The sequence below is a fragment of the Teleopsis dalmanni genome, chromosome 2 (genome assembly GCF_002237135.1).
Source record: "Teleopsis dalmanni isolate 2A chromosome 2, ASM223713v2, whole genome shotgun sequence".
Classification (NCBI taxonomy): Eukaryota; Metazoa; Arthropoda; class Insecta; order Diptera; family Diopsidae; genus Teleopsis; species Teleopsis dalmanni.
In genome coordinates, this window is record NC_051847.1 from 48,900,018 (window position 1) to 48,921,463 (window position 21,446).

Consider the following 21,446-nt stretch of genomic DNA (forward strand, 5'->3'; position numbering starts at 1 on the left):
TCACATTTATAGTTTTTATGAGAAAATAATAATTTTATTCTTATATTGTGTTTTCTTATTGTGGAACTACAGGAAGGGAAGATTTTGATACAAGAAGAAATATTAGGGAAATTGTAGTGGCAATAGATTGAGAAGATTTTATGAATTATCTGCTAAAAATAATTTTATTGTAATTAAAACGTGTATTAGTAAGATCTTAAAAATAAGTTATTATATCCTACAAAAAAAATTTATTATTGATTACAAAAGTTCATCAAAGGAGTGGATTATATGATATAAAGTAATGCATCTTGTCAGATATTTTAAAATGCCTGGTTTATCTCAAGGACTTTTGTTATTGTAATATGGTCACCTTAATCTATAAATAAGTAATAAGGGAACCTTATTATTGATAATGTTCACCTCTCTTAGTTCTATGTTAATACATGAAAATTTAGTCTGTAAGCAATCTTTTAATAAAGAACATTATAGTTATCCAATCCTTATTTCTTTCACATTTTCATAAAAACGCAATATCTTTTCTGCTTTAATTACTTAAATATATACAAGTAGACAATCCTTTTTTACACATTTAATTGCTGTTAATGAACCCTTATTTTCTATATATAAAACTTTATAAAAAACTTGACACTATATTCCTTGACACTATTTTAAGCTTCTAAGCATATGATAGTATTTTTGTAATTAAGGCTCATTAGGGAGGAGCACAAAAGTGTGAAAATCATAGCCCGCATTTTGCTGCAAATAATTTATTGGAATTCTAAGATACTCAAGTTGAAAATAATTTATGGTGCTCTACTTAAGTTCATTTTAAAGTAGTTTGAAGCAGTCAATGATAAAAAAATTTAAGCATAATATAATTTGTTAAACTTAAACTACATAAAATGAGACATTGCCCTGCGTATTGCATGTATTCATCCAAAATTCATCCAAAATTCATCCTTGATTCATCCTAAATTTTAATCACGTTTTGGAAGGATTCAAATAAAACCAAAAAAAAAAAGGAAGAACACTCAACCTGCATTAACTTTATTTTTGCAATAATAATTCGGATCCATTTATTGTCCCTTCTTCATTTTATTAAAGCACAGCAAATGTTATTTTCATGGTAAGGATAATTTTACTTAATTTCACAGCCAGAGCTGAAACCTTTGCGGTTGTTAGTTAGATTGCTTTATTATTGCACTTAACTCATGACAACAAAAACACACGACGGTAGATAAAAATTAAGATGACTACGTACGATTATTCCTTTATATCTGAATGAAAATGTATGCGATCTCACATGTACTCGTTGATGTGAAATTAAGTTTACGTCTGTTTTTATGCATACTCGAATTACTGAATTCATGCATAAAATAAGATTATGTAGGTTTGTTTTTAAAGTGGAAACACAGAGAAACAAGGACAATTTATATTTGATACTACACAGACAGCAAATATTGTATAAAGTGTATTCCACACAGAAAGCAACCAACATTTTTGGATAATAAGAATCAGAATCAGAATCAGAATCAGAATATAGCAAAGAAAATACTGATAACGGACTTAATTAGCAAAGGAAATGAAAGTCATCCCATTTTTTAATTTACGTACATATGCACACATGCACATACGCATACATAATGCGCATTACACGTATGAACTTAATGCTATAGCGGATAAAAATATACAGTATGACCTCGATTAATGCAACCCTCGAATATCGCAACTTCTCGTTCATAGCAACCTCTTAAATTTTCCCTTTATTAACTTTGATATTGTAACTTTAAAAATTGACTACCGCGAAGAATGCAGCTTTTGCTAATTATTTTCCTCGTTTGCAGTCTTAATATTTTATTTGTCACTTATGGGTATATATTTGCTCTCCAATACTCAATCATAAGAATTTGGGAACACACTCAGTGCATAAGAATATTATTATGATTATTATGTTGAGCCTTTTCCTAGTTATTGCATCTGGGCACTTTTACTCTATGATGGCTGGGAGGTTTCTGCAGAGACCCACGCATCTCATTGACTAATTTGAGTATTCCTCATAATCATCGTGATTATTCAATGATTGATCTACTCTGAGATTATATACTGCTAAGTAGGGCAGCCTGTCGGTTTTTGCATATAGCTTCAGAGCTTTGTCCCTTATGTATTTTTTGACCGGATCTATTCTAAGATCTCTTAGCATGTCATTCGTGCGGATGTACCATGGCACTTTGAAGAGTCTTCGGAGAGCCTGACTTTAAGCAAACTGTTCCTTTTGGATAGTAGAGTCGGGAGGTTTGCTCTACGCGACACACCCATAAAGTAGTGTTGGTCTAATTATCTGGCTATAGATCAGCTTTCTGTTCTTCGCGCTAAGGTTATTGTGTTGAAATCATGAAAATATCTCAGATGTTTTTTCTCCATAAGAAACGGATGACAACGAATTTTCTATGGAACAAGTGTGTATTGCAGAACAACTTGACATCGATTCAGACTCGGAAACTTGTCCATGTCATCACATTTTGAGTCAAAAATGGCGTGTCAATAAATACACTTAACTTATGCATACAATGGGCTGAGAAAAATTTCATACCTTTTACAAGAGTTGTAATACTTAAAGATCTAAAAAGTGAGGCAGTTACCATGAATCCTAATTGCAATAAAAAGTTAGCTGAAATAATAAGTTATTACCATAAAGTATGATTGCAATAATGTTGTTATAAATAAATATAAGTAATCATATTATTTTCTAATAAACTTTGTGTTAATTTCTAACTAAACTCTAAACTTGATTATTGCCACAACATCGATTATTGCAACACCCTCGAATTCTTCTATTATGTATTATGTTGAAGCTGTTTTGCACTTAAGCACTTATACTCCTTTTTAACTCGAGGTTTCTTCAAAATCCCTCTTAGCGCCTTGACTAGATAATTGTTTATTACTTCATCAGACTAAGCAATAATTGACCTCAGATCTGCATACCTCCCCGAGGAGCTTGTAACCATTCTGAGATTTGATAACGCGGTATTGGTAAGTCTGTCAGATTTCGCAAATAGTTTCAGGGCTCTATCCTTTATGTATTTTTTGATGGGATCAATCTTGATGTCCCTGACGATGTCATTCGTCCTAATGTACCATGGAACTTTGAAAGTCTTCTCAGTGCGTGGTTTTGTGCAATTTCTAGCTGGTGAATAGTAGTGTTTGAAGCTTTGCTAAACGCTACACAACCATATAGAAGTGACGGGCGAATTATTTGGTTATATATCAGTTTCCTGTTCTTGAGGTTTGAGCATTGAGATTTTCATTTCTGAAAATTCGAATTCTATTAGTTGCATTAATCGAGATCATACTGTATGTGGTTTAATGTACGTTTTCTTCCTTATATGCGGTTGTGTGGTGAGCAGAGCTGCACACCCGCATCTGCGTGTATCTGTTTGTATGCATGTAAGTAAAAACTTTCATGGCAATTTAGTGTTGCATGTTGCTAAATTACGTGCAAGCAACAAAGCACACGAGTAAATGAGCTAATTTTGTTAAAATTTAGCAAATGTTGATTTTGAGTGGGTGCCAACATTTTGTGCAATTATATAAAAATTGCATGGAGACGAATTAACAGGTTTCATTTCATAAATAATGCAGGACTGTAGAAGGAGTTGGCTAAACTTACTTGCAAAGTATACCATGGATATGTCAGGAAACCACTGAAAAGTTTAGTAAAGAATTTCAGTTAAATATTTAGTATTATAGTTAAGGTCTTTTACAATTTACTAAGTTTTATTTATTTGGAGTAAAGTGTACTATAGAGACTAAAATTTTGGATGTGTTCAGAAATGTCACATATCTTGGTTCGATATGCTATCATTTGGGTAAAAATTTTAAGTCATTAAAAAAATTAATAAATAAGATAAAAAGTCTGTATTAAATTCCTGTTTGCTCTTTTAATTATTATTATTGTTAGGGGATCTGGCTTTAGAGTAGATCTCTAAACCTTGTTGCGTCAATAAAAGGGCTGTTTGGTCTTTAAATTATACTTTTTTACAATGTATATAGAATAACCTATAGAAATAAGGACAGGTGCTGACCTGTTTTATTCTGTTTATTCCAATCCACATATTACATCAATTTACATTTGATGCGATTGCAGTTTTACAGCTTACTCGTACAGTTGATGACAGTCGTATTATATTTTTTTGTTAATTATCACTCCAATTTCACACAAAACCAACCAGTTTTAAATTTTGTTTTAATTTCACAAATAGGATTTAAATTTTAATTTGCAAAAATACAGATTCATTACAGAAACTCTAACAGATCATAATAGGTGACGCCGTTACCATACAAAACTGAGAACTTGCTCTAATGAAACTGGTAGGTTTTGCAAGGAAAAGAATGAGATCTCAAAAGTAGTTCTAGGAATTTAATCGGCACTGATGCATAAACGAAAGAAGTATCTAGGTGGGCAGTTCATATCGGATGAAGAAATAAAACTCTATTTTACATACAATTCAGGTTCAATATTACAATTTGTAAAATTTAAAATTCAAATTCAATACTGCAATGTATGGAGAAAGTTTGATTTGGAAAAATATTCTAAGTCCTTTAAGAGGCACAAAAGATATCCAGTTCACTGCGAAAACTTTATTAACATAGTGAAGACATAGAACAGAATTATTTTGATATTCAAATTGAATTCTAAAAATAATTTGGAACAGGTAAAGTGATTATGTTTCATTCAGGTTTAACACCACGGGTGGTCTTAATTCACATATCAGTATATAATGCAACGATAAACGTATCCATTGGGACTTTGAGGGATTCTACCGATAACAATTGAAGCTACACGTTTGAATATAGTTTTTTTGTTTGGATAGGAGCGAAGTATGTCTTCCACCTCTGCTATTTTTAAGGTCACAAATATTGCTTGAAAAATGTAAGTCCACATCGAATGAAAGTTATGAATACTGTCATACAACTTGCTAAACTATGGGTTTTAAGCAGAGTTAACACTATACTACTATTAAAAGAGCAGACCTTAATTGGTCAGAATAGTGAAGTGGTGGGCACTGACTCTTGTGGTACTAGGCATACATATCCGATCGGTGGCGCAAGTCAGTCTCACTCACTATCATTTATACTCCAAACAGTATTGGGAGGTGTCATAGGATTTAGTCGCCTTTTACTTTAAATATATCTTACCTCAGGAATATTTTGATCCCTTCTCGAGGGGATATAAGTATGTGGAATTGTATTGTGAGATGGATTGTGGACTCAAATTATTTTCTATCTAAAATTAAAAATAATATCATTTGCCGCTCAACTAACAGCTCAATTAATGGACATTTTTTAAGGTACAACGAGAAAATTTTATCAAAATTTACTTCTCATCCCAATATATCTTTCAATGAATGTGTTTCTTTAGTGATGGCAATTATTGATGAATGCTGTGGGATTTCAACCAGAAATAAAAATCTTTCCTTTTCGAACTAATAGTTTCTTCATAAAAAAAGAAAAAAAAATTCAAGGTGTTGGTTTAGTTAAAGTAGTAGTTGATATGGTGCCATCGGATAAACATAACATTGTTATTCAGGGTGACAAAATGCGTTCTTCAGAACATATTGAAAGATTTAATACTCCATATAAAGAAGTGGTAATTGTTATAGCCTGAAGGAAAAACTATGCCAATATAATCAATATAATCAATACAGTTATCCTAAAAGGATCTATATAAGAAAAAGCTTTTGTGTAATTTTATAAATATATAGTTTCATCAATTGACGAGAGATTCTTTTTATTCGTCCCCATAATAAGTGGTAATAAAAATCCGAGGATGGTCTTGATTTTCTGAGTGGTAAACGCTTTTAAGAACTTATTGGATTTGTTTATATAACTAAATAACTAAATAATATAACTAAATAAATTTGTATAATTAGATAAATAAAATTTCATATTATTTTATCTGCTTCAAAGTATTTCTTTATTTCCGAAACTTAGCTTTAACTATTTTATTTTATAATAATAGCAGAATTTATTCATTTGAGCATCTACTATTTGTAATATTGGGTAAAAATTTGCAATTCAATATTTTATTAACCAAATGCTTTGTCACTTAAAATTTCTTAGAGCTTTCATTAGAGCTTATTTAAAGCGACTAACCTTATGTACTTAAACAATTTTCCAATGATCCTTTGGTGGATGAGGAGCACATATACAATATGAGTCATCAGAAATTATCTTATCAGTCAGGAATGGGCTGGATTTAATGACCCTTTGCCTAATTTCTGGAGTAATGAAGATCCTCTTCAGTGGTCGTTCGGTTACAGTTACTTTCGAGTTGCGTACCCAACCGATTTCTTGACTTTCCAATAAAGTATGACTGTAGTAGTCCCGAAAGTCAAATTCCGATATACGAACAAGCTCATCCCTATGAAATTTACTGCGTTCAGTCTCCGGTCCGAGCTGAGCCTGAACTTTCGGTGTTAGTAGTGGTATCCTATAGCGTGGATGAAACTTTGCATAAGTGGATGGCTCAGGTCTATTAAGTGTATGATGACAATAAGCGCCACCAATCAAATTCGCCTCACGTGAAGATAATTTCAGGTTTATGGCATTTAATATACATGGCATTTTGAGAGAAACTAACGGAAAATTTTAAAAACCGAGAGAATTTCTGTTAAAACATACCTTAAAACTGTTATAAAATTTTATTTGCGTAATTTGGATAATTTTTAAAAAAAAAATAAAGAAATTATACAATATGTTCATATTGTTAAAAATTTTGATAATATATAAAAATGAAAATGCTACTACGTTCAGTCATCAAAATAAGTAATAAATTTAAATCCATACTAGGAATGTATTACATATGTTCAGACAATAAACTTTCAAGCAAATTACAACCTTTCAATCTATACGGATGGTTATAAAATGATCTGCGGAGTAGGACCAGGAGTAATCGCGCCTGGTCTTCGCGCCTATATAATTCTACAACACCATATGGTATATATACCATAAATAATTAAAAAACACGAAATCATTAACCAGATCAAAGTTGACGATATTAGATCTGTCACTGCAGTTATTATCATTCGGAACATTAACAAGGATGTTAGCAGTGGACCTGATTTCTTGATAATCTGTAAATATACAATGAAAATTTCCTTATGAAATAAATATAAAATAATTAACTAGAACAGCGCGGTCCAGACCAGATGAAATCGCGGGCCAATACAAGTCACTTAATAGGTTATAGGGCCTCAGAAATAAATACATACGTTTAGAATTTCCGGAGAATTATAAAAATACGGCGTTAGTTTCTTTTGACTCGCTGGGTTCCAGTGTTTTGGGTAAAATTGTTTTGGTGGTTTCTGATTTTATTCTTTTGTGTGTTGCTGACAATTACATCTATGATTGTGTTAATTCAAAGATCTCTATGAATATTCGCGTTTTTTATATACCAGGGGGCATCGACTATTTGTCGGAGGATTTTTGATTGAGTTCTTTGAAGTTTTTCAATGTTTGAAGCAGAGCTTCAGACTTCAATTCTGTAGGTCCATATGAGTTTTATTATTGTATTGTAAAGTTGCATTTTATGGCTGAGATTAAGTTTAGAATTTTTACTTACCAGCCAGTTTAGTTCTTGTTGCTTGAGTTTTAATTGGGTTACTTTGGGTTTTTTTTTTGGTTAATTGAGTTTTTTCCACGTACGCCTTCGGTTGAGGTGCATTCCTAAGTATTTTGTGTCATTGCATTGGGGTATTACTTTCCCATTAATACGAAGTAATTTAAAGGAAGGCGCTGATATAAAGCTGTGTCAGGTATGTTACTGTTTGTTTTAAACTCTTTTATATAGCCATTTCCAACCTGCCTGTATCTACGTACAGATTTGAATTTAATGTGTCCTTATTACTGTTCCATCCATATTACTGTTCAATTAACACTAACATATGCAATTTTATTCCAAATATATTGCTTTATAGCAGAGTTATTAATGGTTAGCTTCTAAATAACTCATAAATATCGTTTTTTCTAGTTATCACATATTCTATAATATAGTATCAAAAAAAATATTGCGTAGTCGAGTTCTTAGTGATCAAACTATCGAATAATCGTGTTCATTAATATTTTTTTAAAGAGGTTTTCGAACAGAAGTGAAACAACAACAAAAATTTATTTTTTTAAATTATTTTTAATTAATTGAATTTTTGGCTGACCATACAGCTGTTTCGAGTATTGCCAAATACCCTTCATCAGTGGTCTTGGAAATAATTCTTATATTTAATTATTCGTAAATAATTATTTTTGAGACTGCAAGTACCAGGAATCGAACTCGGGTCCTGCCAAATATGAAGCTCAGAATCAGCGCACCTTAACCAACTGATCCAAAGCCGTACTTGACTTTTTATGTTCGCATATTTTTGCTGGAGTTTTGTTACTTTTGCTATGAAAGTTTTTATTAACAATTTTACTTGCTGTATTTATATATTAGAACGAAATCATAAACCAGCTGTAGAATAATTGAATTAATTAATTAATTATATTTTTTTTTATTTTTAATTGTTAAATCTCAAAACTATTCTATTCGTAGAGGCATTATTTGTTGCATGATTTGTTCTTTCTTATGTATAGAACCTAATCTAGGAACGTAATGCTGAGAAAGTCATGCTAATGTTACTCCACTAGTCGCACGGGCGAGAACCAATATTTATTGGCGAGAACCATATTTTTGTGAATAAGTTGTAATTTTTTTGTAATTTTTTTTTTCTGATAGTTTGGTTAATGAAGTATAAATATTTTTTGTTGTATTTAAAATATCTGTTATCTGCTTACTATCTTCATAAAAATGCAAGTCAGTATATTTGGCTTTATAATGTAAATATATTTTTCAATTTCACAATGTTACTATAAAATTTAGTTTAATATGCATATATGCAAACAAATTGCAAATAAAATTTATTGAAAAAATAACATTTTACGAAATCATTTAATACAGAAAATATTTTTCATAAATTCTGAGCATCAAAAACATAAATAAACTGCATTTGAAATTTCTGCATTAAATTGAGTAGCAAAACTAAATATTTTTTTATTTGCATCCAAAAAACCACAAAGAATAAGTTTTTTATGTTAGTTTATTTTTATCCCTAACCTATTTAATCATACATTGTGGAAAATTTGTCAATAAATATATATAAATATATATATTTCAAATATATTCGAAATACATTTTATACTAAACACAAAATTTATGCTCGTTTGTATCCAAGTGTGATTATAAGCAAATAAATATTTTATTTTGCTTTCAACAAAAAACCTCGCATAATGATGACGGCAATATCACAAGAAAGGAAAATATCACCGAGTTCAATTGAAGGAAAAAAGGACATATTAAATTGTGCAGATAAAATACGAAAGGACGTATTGTATGTCGAAGTTTGATTAAAGATAAAAAATTGTATGTGTGAATAAATTTTTGTGTTGAACATAAACAGAATTTATTTTTGTGTTTATTTGAGTGTAAAATATTGTTTATATATTTATTACTTCTCTCTCGTTTTTGCTTTTAACATAACATGATACTGAATGTTGTGGGCATATATTGCTTACCATAACATATAATATAATTAGTGTTAGTAAGAAGAAATATAAATGTTCTTTCTATTATTAAAAAAAAATTACTAATTTTTTTACTATTATAAGTACTATTTTCTATATTTACTAGAAGTGTGAGTATATTAGATATATTAGGTTGTTCGGAAAGTAATTTCGTTTTTATTTGTGGGGTAGAGATAAGCCCCCCAACCATTATAGAGTAAAAGTGCGTAATAGCACTAACTCAAGAAGAAGAAGAATCAAGAATCAAGATCATAAACTGTTGAATTTAAAAAAATTTAACTACAATCCGATCTCAAGTGTTGTTATTCGCCGGTTCGCAACAACTAATGCCTTTATCGCGTCTTTATCAGCTTCAACTGGCCTTCCCGAACGTGGTGCATTTTCAACATTAAAATTACCGGATCAAAATTTAGCGAATCAGTTCTGGCACTGGCGTACTATCAACACACCTTTTCCATACACATTGGTCAATTTCTTTCTGTCTTGAACAACATTTTTACCCTTTCTGTAATAAAACAGTAAGATATGTCGATCGTTCTCTGCATTTAAAAGGGCACTAACCAAAAACGACAGCGTAGAATTATTTGGAATTATTTACATATAAGCCTTCCTATATGAGTTATTTTTCCATTAGGTGCGTTCCCTTATGTCCACTTTGAAGTGTTTGTTGAAGCAAATTTTCTTATCCATATTACCGGAGACCGCAAGACACGGTGAGATCCGTTAAAACTTCACTTAAAAATCAACTTTGTATGGTGCGTTCCCTTATGTCCACTTTGAAGTGTCTGATGAAGCAAAATTTCTTATCCGTGTTATCGGAGACCGCGAGGCACGGTGAAATCCGTTAAAACTTCACTTAAAAATCAACTTTGTACTCTTTTCAAAATCTACTTTGTTGTTTCTCCATTAGGTGCGTTCCCTTATGTCCACTTTAAAGTGTCTGATGAAGCAAAATTTCTTATCCATATTACCGGAGACCACGCGACACGGTGAGACCCATTAAAACTTCACTTAAAATTCAACTTTGTATAGTGCGTTCCCTTATGTCCACTTTGAAGTGTCTGATGAAGCTAAATTTCTTGATGAGATCCGTTAAAACTCCATCTATCACTTAAAAATCAACTTTGTATTTAAAATAATGTGTAATAATTTGTTTTTGTGTTAAGCCTATTCCACTACTTCTTGAGAATGGTGAACTAGGTATTATTAATCAACTATAGTTTTCAAATTTTCTTATTTTACTCTGTCCAAGTCTTACTTTTAATTTTGAATTTAGGACATTTTCCATTAGCATATTGGTGTATTTTTTCAATGTTTTGTGGAAATAGTAAGTGATAAGCACTGTGAAGAGATTGAATTCGTATAAAAATCCTATTTATATATATCTTGTCCTCTTTATATTAAAGGTCATTGAAATGTAAAAGTAAATTTATTCCGAAGTAATACAGTTAATAAAAAAGCTTAAGCTTAATAAAATAAATGCTTAAAAGTTATTTTTAGTACTTATTTTTAGACTTTAATTTTATTTCACTTAAGCTTTTTTGTAAATATATTCCTTTTAAGCAATGGATTGATAATTATCAAATAGTTTCATTTTGCAGAAACGATATAATATATTATAATTAAGTCGATCAAAAAATACAAAAATGTAAGGAATGGTATTAATCGATGTTGAATTATGTTTTAAATAGTGATATTAGTAATGAACATATTATTCCATAATACATAATAATAAAACCGATTAATACTTAATATCTCATAATATTACCTCACACTATCACGTTATCTGTTGCAAAACAACTAAAAATATTTTGCAATAAAAATATATAACTTATTTATTTGGCTGAGTCAGAAATATTTTATTAAATATTAATTAATGTATATAACAATTTTTTTATACAATAAATTGTTGTATATATATTAACATATTTATTTACTGTCTAGGACCCCAAGATAAGATTTTAAACATATCCTTTGTTAACTGGCGTAAATCAATGCAATTTTTTTTTAATTCTCGTAATGGCTTCGATATTTCCTTGGAACTCTAAAACATAATAAATCGAAAAAAAGAAGAAAAATATTTTAAAAATCAAATTAAAATTTAAATTTAAATAAATAATTAAAATATAACTATTATTTGCCATATGAGTTGACGACTTCTAGATTGGTAATAAAATAGTTTATAGTCTTTTTTCTTAGGGCGGTGAAATACTATAGACTTTCTGATTACTGTAACATAATAATTATGTCAAAATATATTATATGAAATATATTATTATGTTATTATATTATATTATTATATTATATTATTATATTATATTATATTGCAAGGATATTATATTTTTTATCCTTTTTATCGTTATACATTTTAACCCTAACTAAGCTTTCAAAGAGTTACAAAGAGAATATTATAATATTTTCCGTAAATGCGTTATATTGGGAGTATTCATAATCTTTTCTGTGTTTTTTTCCATTTAATAGGATTGACTAACTTTAGTTGGAAAATACATAAAAATAAGAACAGACATATATATATATATATATATATATATTGTATGACCAGAAATACAAGTATTTACTTTGTACGAACCTCAATATGTACTTCACTGCATTACAAATATTAGAGAAAGTTATTGCTACCGGAAAAGTTTAATCTTGCTTTGAAGTAAGTAATACAGTGAATAAAATTGTATTTATATTATCAGATAGTCAATTCCTAAAAAGTATTTGAATTCAGTGCAAACTGCATCTATGAGGGTTTTTCTGAACAATTTCTGCAGTTCAACATTTCATTATATAAAGCTCCTGCTCAAAGGGATATCGCAATTGCAAAGTAGATAGATAAGTTAGTTGAGCAGGATACGTCAGGATCTGAGGAGGCCGTTACTAATATACAAACAATTTGTTAAATCTTTCTGAGTTAAGATATAGATTCGAAATGGCAGAATTTATTAGGTAGGTAGGTTGGAGTTTACGGCCTTGTATCCCAAAAAGCCCAATTGAGCTCAAATGATGGCCCATTGTGGTACCACAGGAATGGCGTTGGTATGTACACAGATTTAAATCAGTATACATTCAACGCCGAAAGAAGGTAACGACTCCACCATTAGGTAAAGAAAAATCAACCTGACAGTTCTATAAACTTGGCTAGGTTCCTAACATTACAGGATGACAGCTCAGTCAGATCGGTGAGAAAAAGGGATCGGAATATTTTTAATCTTCTTCCAGCTAAGGAAGGACACTGAGACATAAGATGGGGCACGGTTTCCTCCTCATCCTCTGAGCCGCAACCTCGACAAAAATTATTAAAAGGAAGACCCAGTCTCATAGCAGGCTTTACTATTACACAGTGTCAGCATAGATACCGTAGTGCTGAGTAGGTTCCGTCTTAGTTGAAGTAGCTGACGAGTTCTTTTCTTATCTAAATTAGATCAAGTCAACCTAGAAATCTGACATTGAGGTTCGTCAGCCCAGTATTGCTTGGCGCATGCACAATGATATAACTTCAATTTTAGGGATTTACTCTTGAGAAGATTAAATCTTTCAAATTATTTAAATAATTTGTCCTGAGGAGAATGATAAAAGTATGGCTTTTCATTTTGAAATCTTCTTTTAAATAAATTGAAAAATTCGTCCCAGAGTAGGACGATACAACACTTTATATCTGGTTTTTCACTGCAAAGACTATGACTTACGATGTTTAAATGAATTATCAACATTTATATAAGATAATTAACTAACAAGCTTAAATTAACACTTCGGATCGCCATTATAACCTAAGTTAAAGTTTGTTATTGTAAAAAAAATTGAAATTGATTACTTACAAATCCTCGATTTATTTTCCGCCTGAAGGCTGGACTGCGCATAATTCTATAGAAACTGGCGAACTGCGGATATTTGGCCAATTTACTTTCAATCAGTTGACGCACTTCTCGGTGTGACATAACTTTCATAATATCGGTAGTATAAGTTTGTAATGAACGTGGCTGAATTAATATATCACTTGCATTATTAGTACTGAATGGCATTATACTACGTGCCGACCATTGCATTGAGGATATCTGATCTTTTGACAAAATCAAACAATTAAAAATGCGAGGAATGGTTGAAATGTCAATTGTATCCACTCCAACATTTTCAAATTCAGCTAACATATTTTGATATGGTTCACTGTCTTCTATCTGTTCTGTTAAAATCTTAAATCTATTTGTATCTCGAAACTCCATAGCATGTTGAAATCTTGCGTCCAATGCATAATGCTTGCTTGTAATGGCAATTAGAGTACTCATAGGCACTAAATCTCTTATATCACGAAATTGTCTGCACAATGAATATAGATTAGTTCCATTTCCATTGTTTTCACCATTTCCATTATTTCCGCCATCTCCATTATTGTCATCATCGTTGCATTCATCATCAGGTGAATATACACCAGGATAATTAAGTTCATCTTCATCTTCATAATCATAATCCTCTGACTGATGCGCAGCGCATTTATAATATGAAAGTGTTAATAGATATAATAATATAAATGCATTAAATCCAATAGATTTCAACATTTTGCTTCAAACTTAATTCCAGTACGATATTATTTGAGTTTCCGTAGCACTTAACGCTTGCACTGTTGCAAATGCATTGCTTCTGATGCATGAGTAACTTTTATACCTGCAAGCAAATAAGTGTGGATGACTGCAACAATGGGTCGAAATTTTGACGTTATCAGTGGTACTTGAAAATTACATTTTAGTATTTTTAATAGGTGTGAGTACTATTCTTATGTTCTCTGCCCAATTCCATTAACAGATGAAATGAAAATGCATATTACGCCAAAAATAACATCAAAAAGTTTTTAGTTTATCGGTTGAATTGCTTTTGTTGAGAGTTTTCCTGTTTTTAAAAAATAATGTTTTTTGCAGTCAATTAAGTATTTGTGGATGTTTTGCTTACAAATAACACATCGTAACAAATGTTATGTTAACATGTTAAACAAATAATAATATTGCACTTTTGAAGCATTTAATGGAAATATGTAAATGTGTTATACACGGTGAAATGCATATTAAAAGAACTTATTTACAAATACTTTAAATAAATTATGTGAAAGATAACGAATAAGCATGTTTCTTTCCTAATTGATATGCATTCTATGGTGTAGTTCGATTATTTGCGACATATAGCATATCTCATCCATACCTAAGTTCTATGCAAATGGAATTTTTAAGACTCGTCAATCATTACACGTGCTATATTGGAAATCTGCTAAATTCTTATATTTTAAGTCTATTAAGTATTGTACGGATATTATTAAGGAAAATAAGAAATTAATATAATTATACAACAGTTCCTTTCTATATAACTATTAAAAAATATAAAAGAATCGTATCTAAAACTTTTCATTAAATCTAAATAAGGTGTTTTCAACTTTCCTTAGGGTCTTAGAAATAAATAAATTGGTATTAGATAGATTACAGTTTCATTAGAGATATATAGTGCCGAAGTAGGGTGTAACTAAAGAAGTATTCAGTCAAAATATTTTTAACATAATACAGGGTTTCAAAGTAGATTTAATAAACAGTTTCTCACAAACTTTTAAAAACAGTTTATTCAAATATCAGTTTTTATTCCATTAAATAACATTTCATTTGGTTTTCCACATGTTATCATATTCAAAGGAGTTTGAAAACTATGATGAATTTTTAAAAATTTATAAGCACTTTTAAAAAAACTTCATTTATCTGAATTTATCTATTCTGTTGAGAATATTTTCAACTCAAGAATTTCATTTCTATAATGCACAGTTGTTCTATAATTCTTGTTTGCAGTCAACTACTTACAGGTTCTGTCAATAAAAATGCTTAAATTTGCTACATATACAAATTGTATATATTTTATTTGTTTTCTACTGATAATGTATCGTATATAAATAAAACAGTTTTATTATTAATTAACGAGTTGCGCACCATTATAAGGACATCTCTGAAAAAATTATCAGTCCAAAAATTAATTAACATATACATAGACTAGATATCTATGATAGTTGTAATATCAATAGAATATATAAAAAAAAAGAAACATATACATAGACGTGCAAGATCGAATTTCGCACTAACGACAAATAAGAAATCCAATAAACGTTAGTTCTGGAGTCAGACAAATTTGTGTACTTTTTTTAAGATTTTTTGATATTGTTATGGATGATGTCCTAAAAAGAACTCTTCAAAATCAGAAGGCCTAGCTTGTGGTCCTTGCAGCTACTTTAATAAACTCGACTAGTGAAAGAGAAGCCTTTGAAAAAGAGATCGGAGAAGCTCAGTAGATAGTTCTTCGGTACGCAAAATATCAGGAAGGAGGGAAGGGAGTAGTAGTGGGATTCTGAATGACCTGTGATATATCGAAGTTGTGCTTCTAAGTATTTAAATTTGGATGGTTATAGCATACATATGAAATTCAGGTCAGACGTTTGAAGTCTTTCTGAGTGGTCTATATGCCTTCCCATTAGCGTAAAGCCGACATCTTGTTTGGGTTATGTTTGAATTTCGAGTTGATGTAGTACTTTATGAGAACAGCTAGAAATCGATAGATTTCAAAAATTCTACGCGTGGATTTTAACCCCAAATACACTACACAATCGAAGGCATAGCACAATTACTTGATGGAGTGTGAGCGAGAAGTAATGATGGGTAGATGGCGGGGACCATAGAGCCTTGAGTGACGCCTGCAATAGCATAACTAAGAACATATTGTATTTAATTGTATATAGTGCTCACAAAAATGTGCTAGCTTAGAGCACTATAAAATATTATGAATAAAAAATTTTTAAAAGATATTTTCTACATTTATAATAAAAATTTTCTATTAAAAAAATTCAGTTCTAGGACATCCTTTATTTTCTGAATTTAGTAGTGTTTTTTCTCATTTATAAAAATTTTTTTACTTTGGCTTAAATACGCAAGAATTTTAGTGGTATTCAAGTGTTATAGAATTTTATTACTAATAATGCTTATCTGTAAACTATAAATTACATTTTTAATGTTATTATTACTTCGATAACTTTTCGAATGTATTGAAATATATATAAAAAGCGACAACCAAAGCGTATTTCGAACAAAGACAAAATGAATCAATTGATAAGGCTAATGTCCGTTTTGTTAACATGGGTAAATAAATGACTTCAACAGTATTATGAGGCAGTGAATATATATTTTTTTTGGTTAATTTAATCCGCCAAAATGTTGTTAAACATAAAAATTTATTTTTATATTTTGCAAATTGCCATTCAAACAATGAATTTTTATCTATTTTAACGCTGAGTGTTTTATGTTTATCCGAATAAATGGTCATGTCAATTTTGATTTAGGTATTATATTCTACAAAATATTTATTTATATTTTCCATACATAATGTATAATATCTTCGAACAAAATCTTTCAACAGAAAATAAATAGTTTTTAGCATATTATGTTTTATTATTGAAAGAAAATATATTAGAAATATTGTTCTTTTTTTATTTTTTTCCTTTAAATTGCATTCAAATTATACTAAAGAAATAGAGTAATTTTTTTTTGTTGAAAGTAGCCCTGAGGTTTCCTTCACTAAATTTAATTTCTCTTTGAAGCGCTTAAAGGGTACTCGCTTTCCATAATTTCATTTATTGGAATGCATTGTTCAGAATTATTTTCATTAAAGCTTTCGTCAAAGGATTTATTTTAGTAATTGTTTTCTCATAAAGAGCATTAATTTTTAACTTTACAGCTTTTATTAATAATAATTTATGTAGTTTCTGAAATTGGCTAGGAAGTCTTTTGTAACAAGCTCCTTAATATTAAAATTTCAATATTCACAAAGTCTTTGGAATATGTAGTCTTCTGGAACAAGCTCCTCAATAATAAAATTGCAATATGCATAAAGTAAAAATTGAAAAAAAATTAAGAAAAAATAATATTTCAGAAACTTTTTCTTTACTTTGATCAGTGAAAGAAAAAAAATTTAATTAATTTTTGATGCTGAAAACAATGAGTGAAACGTGAAACATAAGGAAACTTTTTCTTATATAAACATTTTATTCTCAATTAAGTCTCACAAAACCACATGGAAAAAACTTCAGCAACTTTTTAAGTTTTTGTTTTATAAGAAATAACCTCTGTAAAATTAGTAATATTATATTGAGGTAAAAGTAGTTATTATCGTTACATTATAATATCAAGTTTTTGAAAGAACTTTTTTTGAGGTTTTTTTTAACAAAGTTTCATCTTGATTAATTTTTAATAAAATAACACACGAATTGTTTTAATTTTTTTTTTTAACTTCATTTTATATACAATCTATTCTAAGTATGAATAATAAGTACTACTTATGGCAATAACAATATTTGACAAGCTTGTACGGGACTTCCCAGTAGTAATCGCCGCCTTATGAATTATTACAATTTCTGCAAAGTTTTGTGTTTCAATTAAGTAGAAGTAAATTGTTGGGATGTATGAGACTACTATTATTATGTTGTAGATTATACAACTCGCAAAACAGAAGTTGCGAAGCGTATTAGTCTACGTATGTTATAAGAATCCCTCATTAGTTCTGCAACAAGGGGGTTAGGGTGAACTACCAGTCGTGAGTGATAGTTGCTGCTTATGTTATTATTATGTTATGCTGTATTGACTTATACATTATAGAGATGATGTACGACGTCATTCGGAATATACCATGGGGCGTAGGCGCAGATACATAATATTTTTGATTGAAATCTCTGAAGTATATCTAGATTTGACTTCGCTGATATACCCCAGATGGGTATACCATTCGTCCAGATTGGCCTTAGGACGACGTTGTATAAAAGTATTTTATTTTGTAGCGCTAACTTAGATTTGGGATTAACTAGCCAGTAAAGTGAGCGTAGCTTTAATCCTAACTGCTTCCGTTTCGTAAAGATGTGGTGACGCCATTTTAGACGACGTTGAAAATGTACACCTAGATATTTGGCGTTTTCAGCTTGCGGCAATTCACGACCATTCAGTCTAACGGGAGGGCAGGTGCCATAGTGGAGTGTAAAGGTAGTTTGGACTGATTTGTTGTCATTAGCTTGCATTTTTTTAATAATTTACAAAAAATAAACATGTTTATTAAACTATGTACTTAGACTAGTTGTACATATTGCAAAAAATTCCTTTCTAATTAATATATATTATTATTTATGTATGAATATTTTTTTGTATGACATTAAACATTAAAATTGAGACTAAAGAGACTAAAAAAACTAAAGACTCAATGATGGACTTACCACTAACAACATCCTGAAAATATTTTGTACGATACTTTCTATTAGCCATTGAAGTAAATAAAAATAAAAGAAAACAAGGGAAAATAATGCAAAAAAGGAAGTTTTATATATGATCAAGAACAAACTTAAGAAAAGGATTGCTGGAATTAAACATAGATTAAAAAATAAAAGTGTTGTTGTAGCTAGTACAGCATTGGCTGTACATTGTATTGACTTGCAAACATAAGCCTGATCTTGACGATGTAAAGATCTTACATAAAAAAGAAACCTAAATAAAAGATACTTTCTGGAAATGCTTTCAATACTTATCATTTTAAATAGTAAGAGACTAAATTATAAATCGGATGCAGACAACTCTGCTCAGGTTTAAAGGAATATTATAAAGAAATGTCGCAGGATATTGTATATGTTTTTTTATAATTTTTATTCTCTTTTCTTTTGTTGCTTTTTTCTTTATTATTGCTTTTATTTATTGTAATTTGCTACTATAAAATTGAACATTGTATATTTTGTTTAGTTTCCCTGAAGATGACTACCGAAGATAGTCGAAACATTGGAAAAATATTTTAATAAAATATAATTAATTATTATTTAATCTATTTAACATAACTTTCTTAACATAATTTCAGTAACACAACTTTCTTAATAAAACTTTTTAACATTACTTATTTAACATAAATTGCTCTTAACATAATTTTTTTTAACATAACTTATTTAACATAAATTGATTTAACATTGCTTAGCAGACGCCACTACAATACTTCTTTTTTTATCAAGTTTGTTTGTTCGGAATAACACATATTTGACTGTTAACGAAAAATCAAATATTCCAAATGAAGAAAAAATCTTTTAGGAATAAAATTTTAAACTAGTTTTTTCTATTTCGTTTTTTTTTTTAATTTTTAATCTAAATACGTGCAAATATTTGAACTATTTTTGCTAGTTTCAAGAAATCCGCTTAGTTGAGTCCACTTCTATTTTGTTGTGAAGGAAATTGTTGCGAAGTTAAATCGGGCATTTTTTGATAGCATCAATTGCAGCTGTTACTGTTTAATTTCTAAAAGCAAACCTTGATCCTAAATGTGCACCTGCACTCTTAAGAAAATAATCGCACCGTTCTGCATTTCAGGCTGTTAATAAAAGAATCATGTCCCTAAATAGACACAAGCTTTAAAGGACATAAAAATGTGCAACTGCAGTGTTAACTTCAAATGATGTCCCTTTGTATGCACATTTCGTTGATGAAATTCAATTCAAAATATGCAAGAGTACAATGCGAATGCAATGGTGTGTAATAAATACACGTACAGAGTCGAGTACTGTGTATTTAAAATAAAACAAAACCAACAAAAAACTGAAATTTTTCCAGAAAAATAGAATTTTGAAAGTTTCATTACTTTCCGGATTTGGCTCTGAATAAATAGTGAATGTTCGAATTTCTTCTATACATGTTTCAGCGGCTTTTTTTACGATTAAAACTCAAATTTTTTTTTAAATTTTTGAAACCGATTTTGCATTCATATACACTGGAAAATAGAGTTGCATTGCTTCAATTTTTGTTTATTTATTGACTTTGGAATTCGAAGGGATTGTGATTCACTAGAAATTGTTTTCTGCTTGGAAGAGTTAAAAAAAATAAAATAGAAGTTTGCCCATGTATTTTGCAATAAATTGTTGTTCTCTTTTTTTATTATCGTGAACAATTGTCGAATAATAAACGAAGCCTTAACATAAACTGCAAAATGGTTATTTAAAGACCATCGAATAGTATGTTATGATGTTATATAGGAACTAAAGTATTCTTGGTGAGTTAGATGCGATAATTGCAATTATCGTATTCTTGCAATTTGTTTATATCACCTAGAAGTATCTTAATTTTAGAGAAAGGATTTTAATTTTTCTATATATTGTGTAAATAATTATGTAATAAATAGAATATTGTATTCATATACCTTCTGCTCAAAAAGTACTCGGATTTTGTAAATCAAACACACAAATTTAAATTTTATTCCAAATGTAATTTATCTCCTTCAAAATATACTCATTCTGAATTGATACACATATGCCAACGCTTAACCCAATCTTCCACACACTTTTCGTAGGTCCGTGAAGGTATGGCTTTTAGTTCCTTCAGCGAATTCTCTTTTACCGATTCAATCGATTCAAAACGCTTATCACGAAGGGGCAATTTGAGTTTCGGGAACAGGAAAAAGTCGCACGCATCCAGGCCTGGCGAATATGGTGCCTGAGCGATGACAGTAGTGCAACAAGAATTTTCCATAGTAAAAATCGCTAAATGCACTTGAGGTAGTCTCACATTAATAGCTGCTGTAAACAAACTAATTGACAGATGGCGGTTTGTAGCATATGACAAGAAATTTTTGAGAAAGGTCTATTATTTAAAGATTAGTTAATAAACAAAAAATCCGGATACTTTTTGAGCAGAAGGTAAGCTTACTTGAAACTAAGTTTGCTATTATAGTATGACCCATTTTAATGCATCGTTTTGCTTCAATCATTCATTGAAGTTGCTATTAATTGATTTTTTCAAGAAAAATTGTCCAAATTTTTAGTATCA

General features: G+C 29.8%; 1 protein-coding gene across 1 annotated transcript; it reads right to left on the reverse strand.

The window, feature by feature from the left end:
• Positions 1-11,488: 11,488 nt before the first annotated feature.
• On the reverse strand, positions 11,489-14,210 carry LOC119677513. The gene is made up of 2 exons (XM_038088890.1): positions 13,419-14,210; positions 11,489-11,638 (listed from the first exon to the last, which is right to left on the reverse strand). The coding sequence occupies exons 1-2, from the start codon at positions 14,151-14,153 to the stop codon at positions 11,528-11,530; spliced, it is 846 nt and encodes a 281-aa protein (XP_037944818.1). The 5' UTR covers positions 14,154-14,210; the 3' UTR covers positions 11,489-11,527.
• Positions 14,211-21,446: the final 7,236 nt, after the last annotated feature.

Coding starts and splice junctions, on each gene's coding strand:
- LOC119677513 (XM_038088890.1), bottom strand. CDS start 14,153: ATGTTGAAATCTATTGGATTTAATGCATTTATATTATTATATCTATTA. Junction 11,639..13,418: donor GGAAAATAAATCGAGGATTT/GTAAGTAATCAA, acceptor ATTATGTTTTAG/AGTTCCAAGGAAATATCGAA.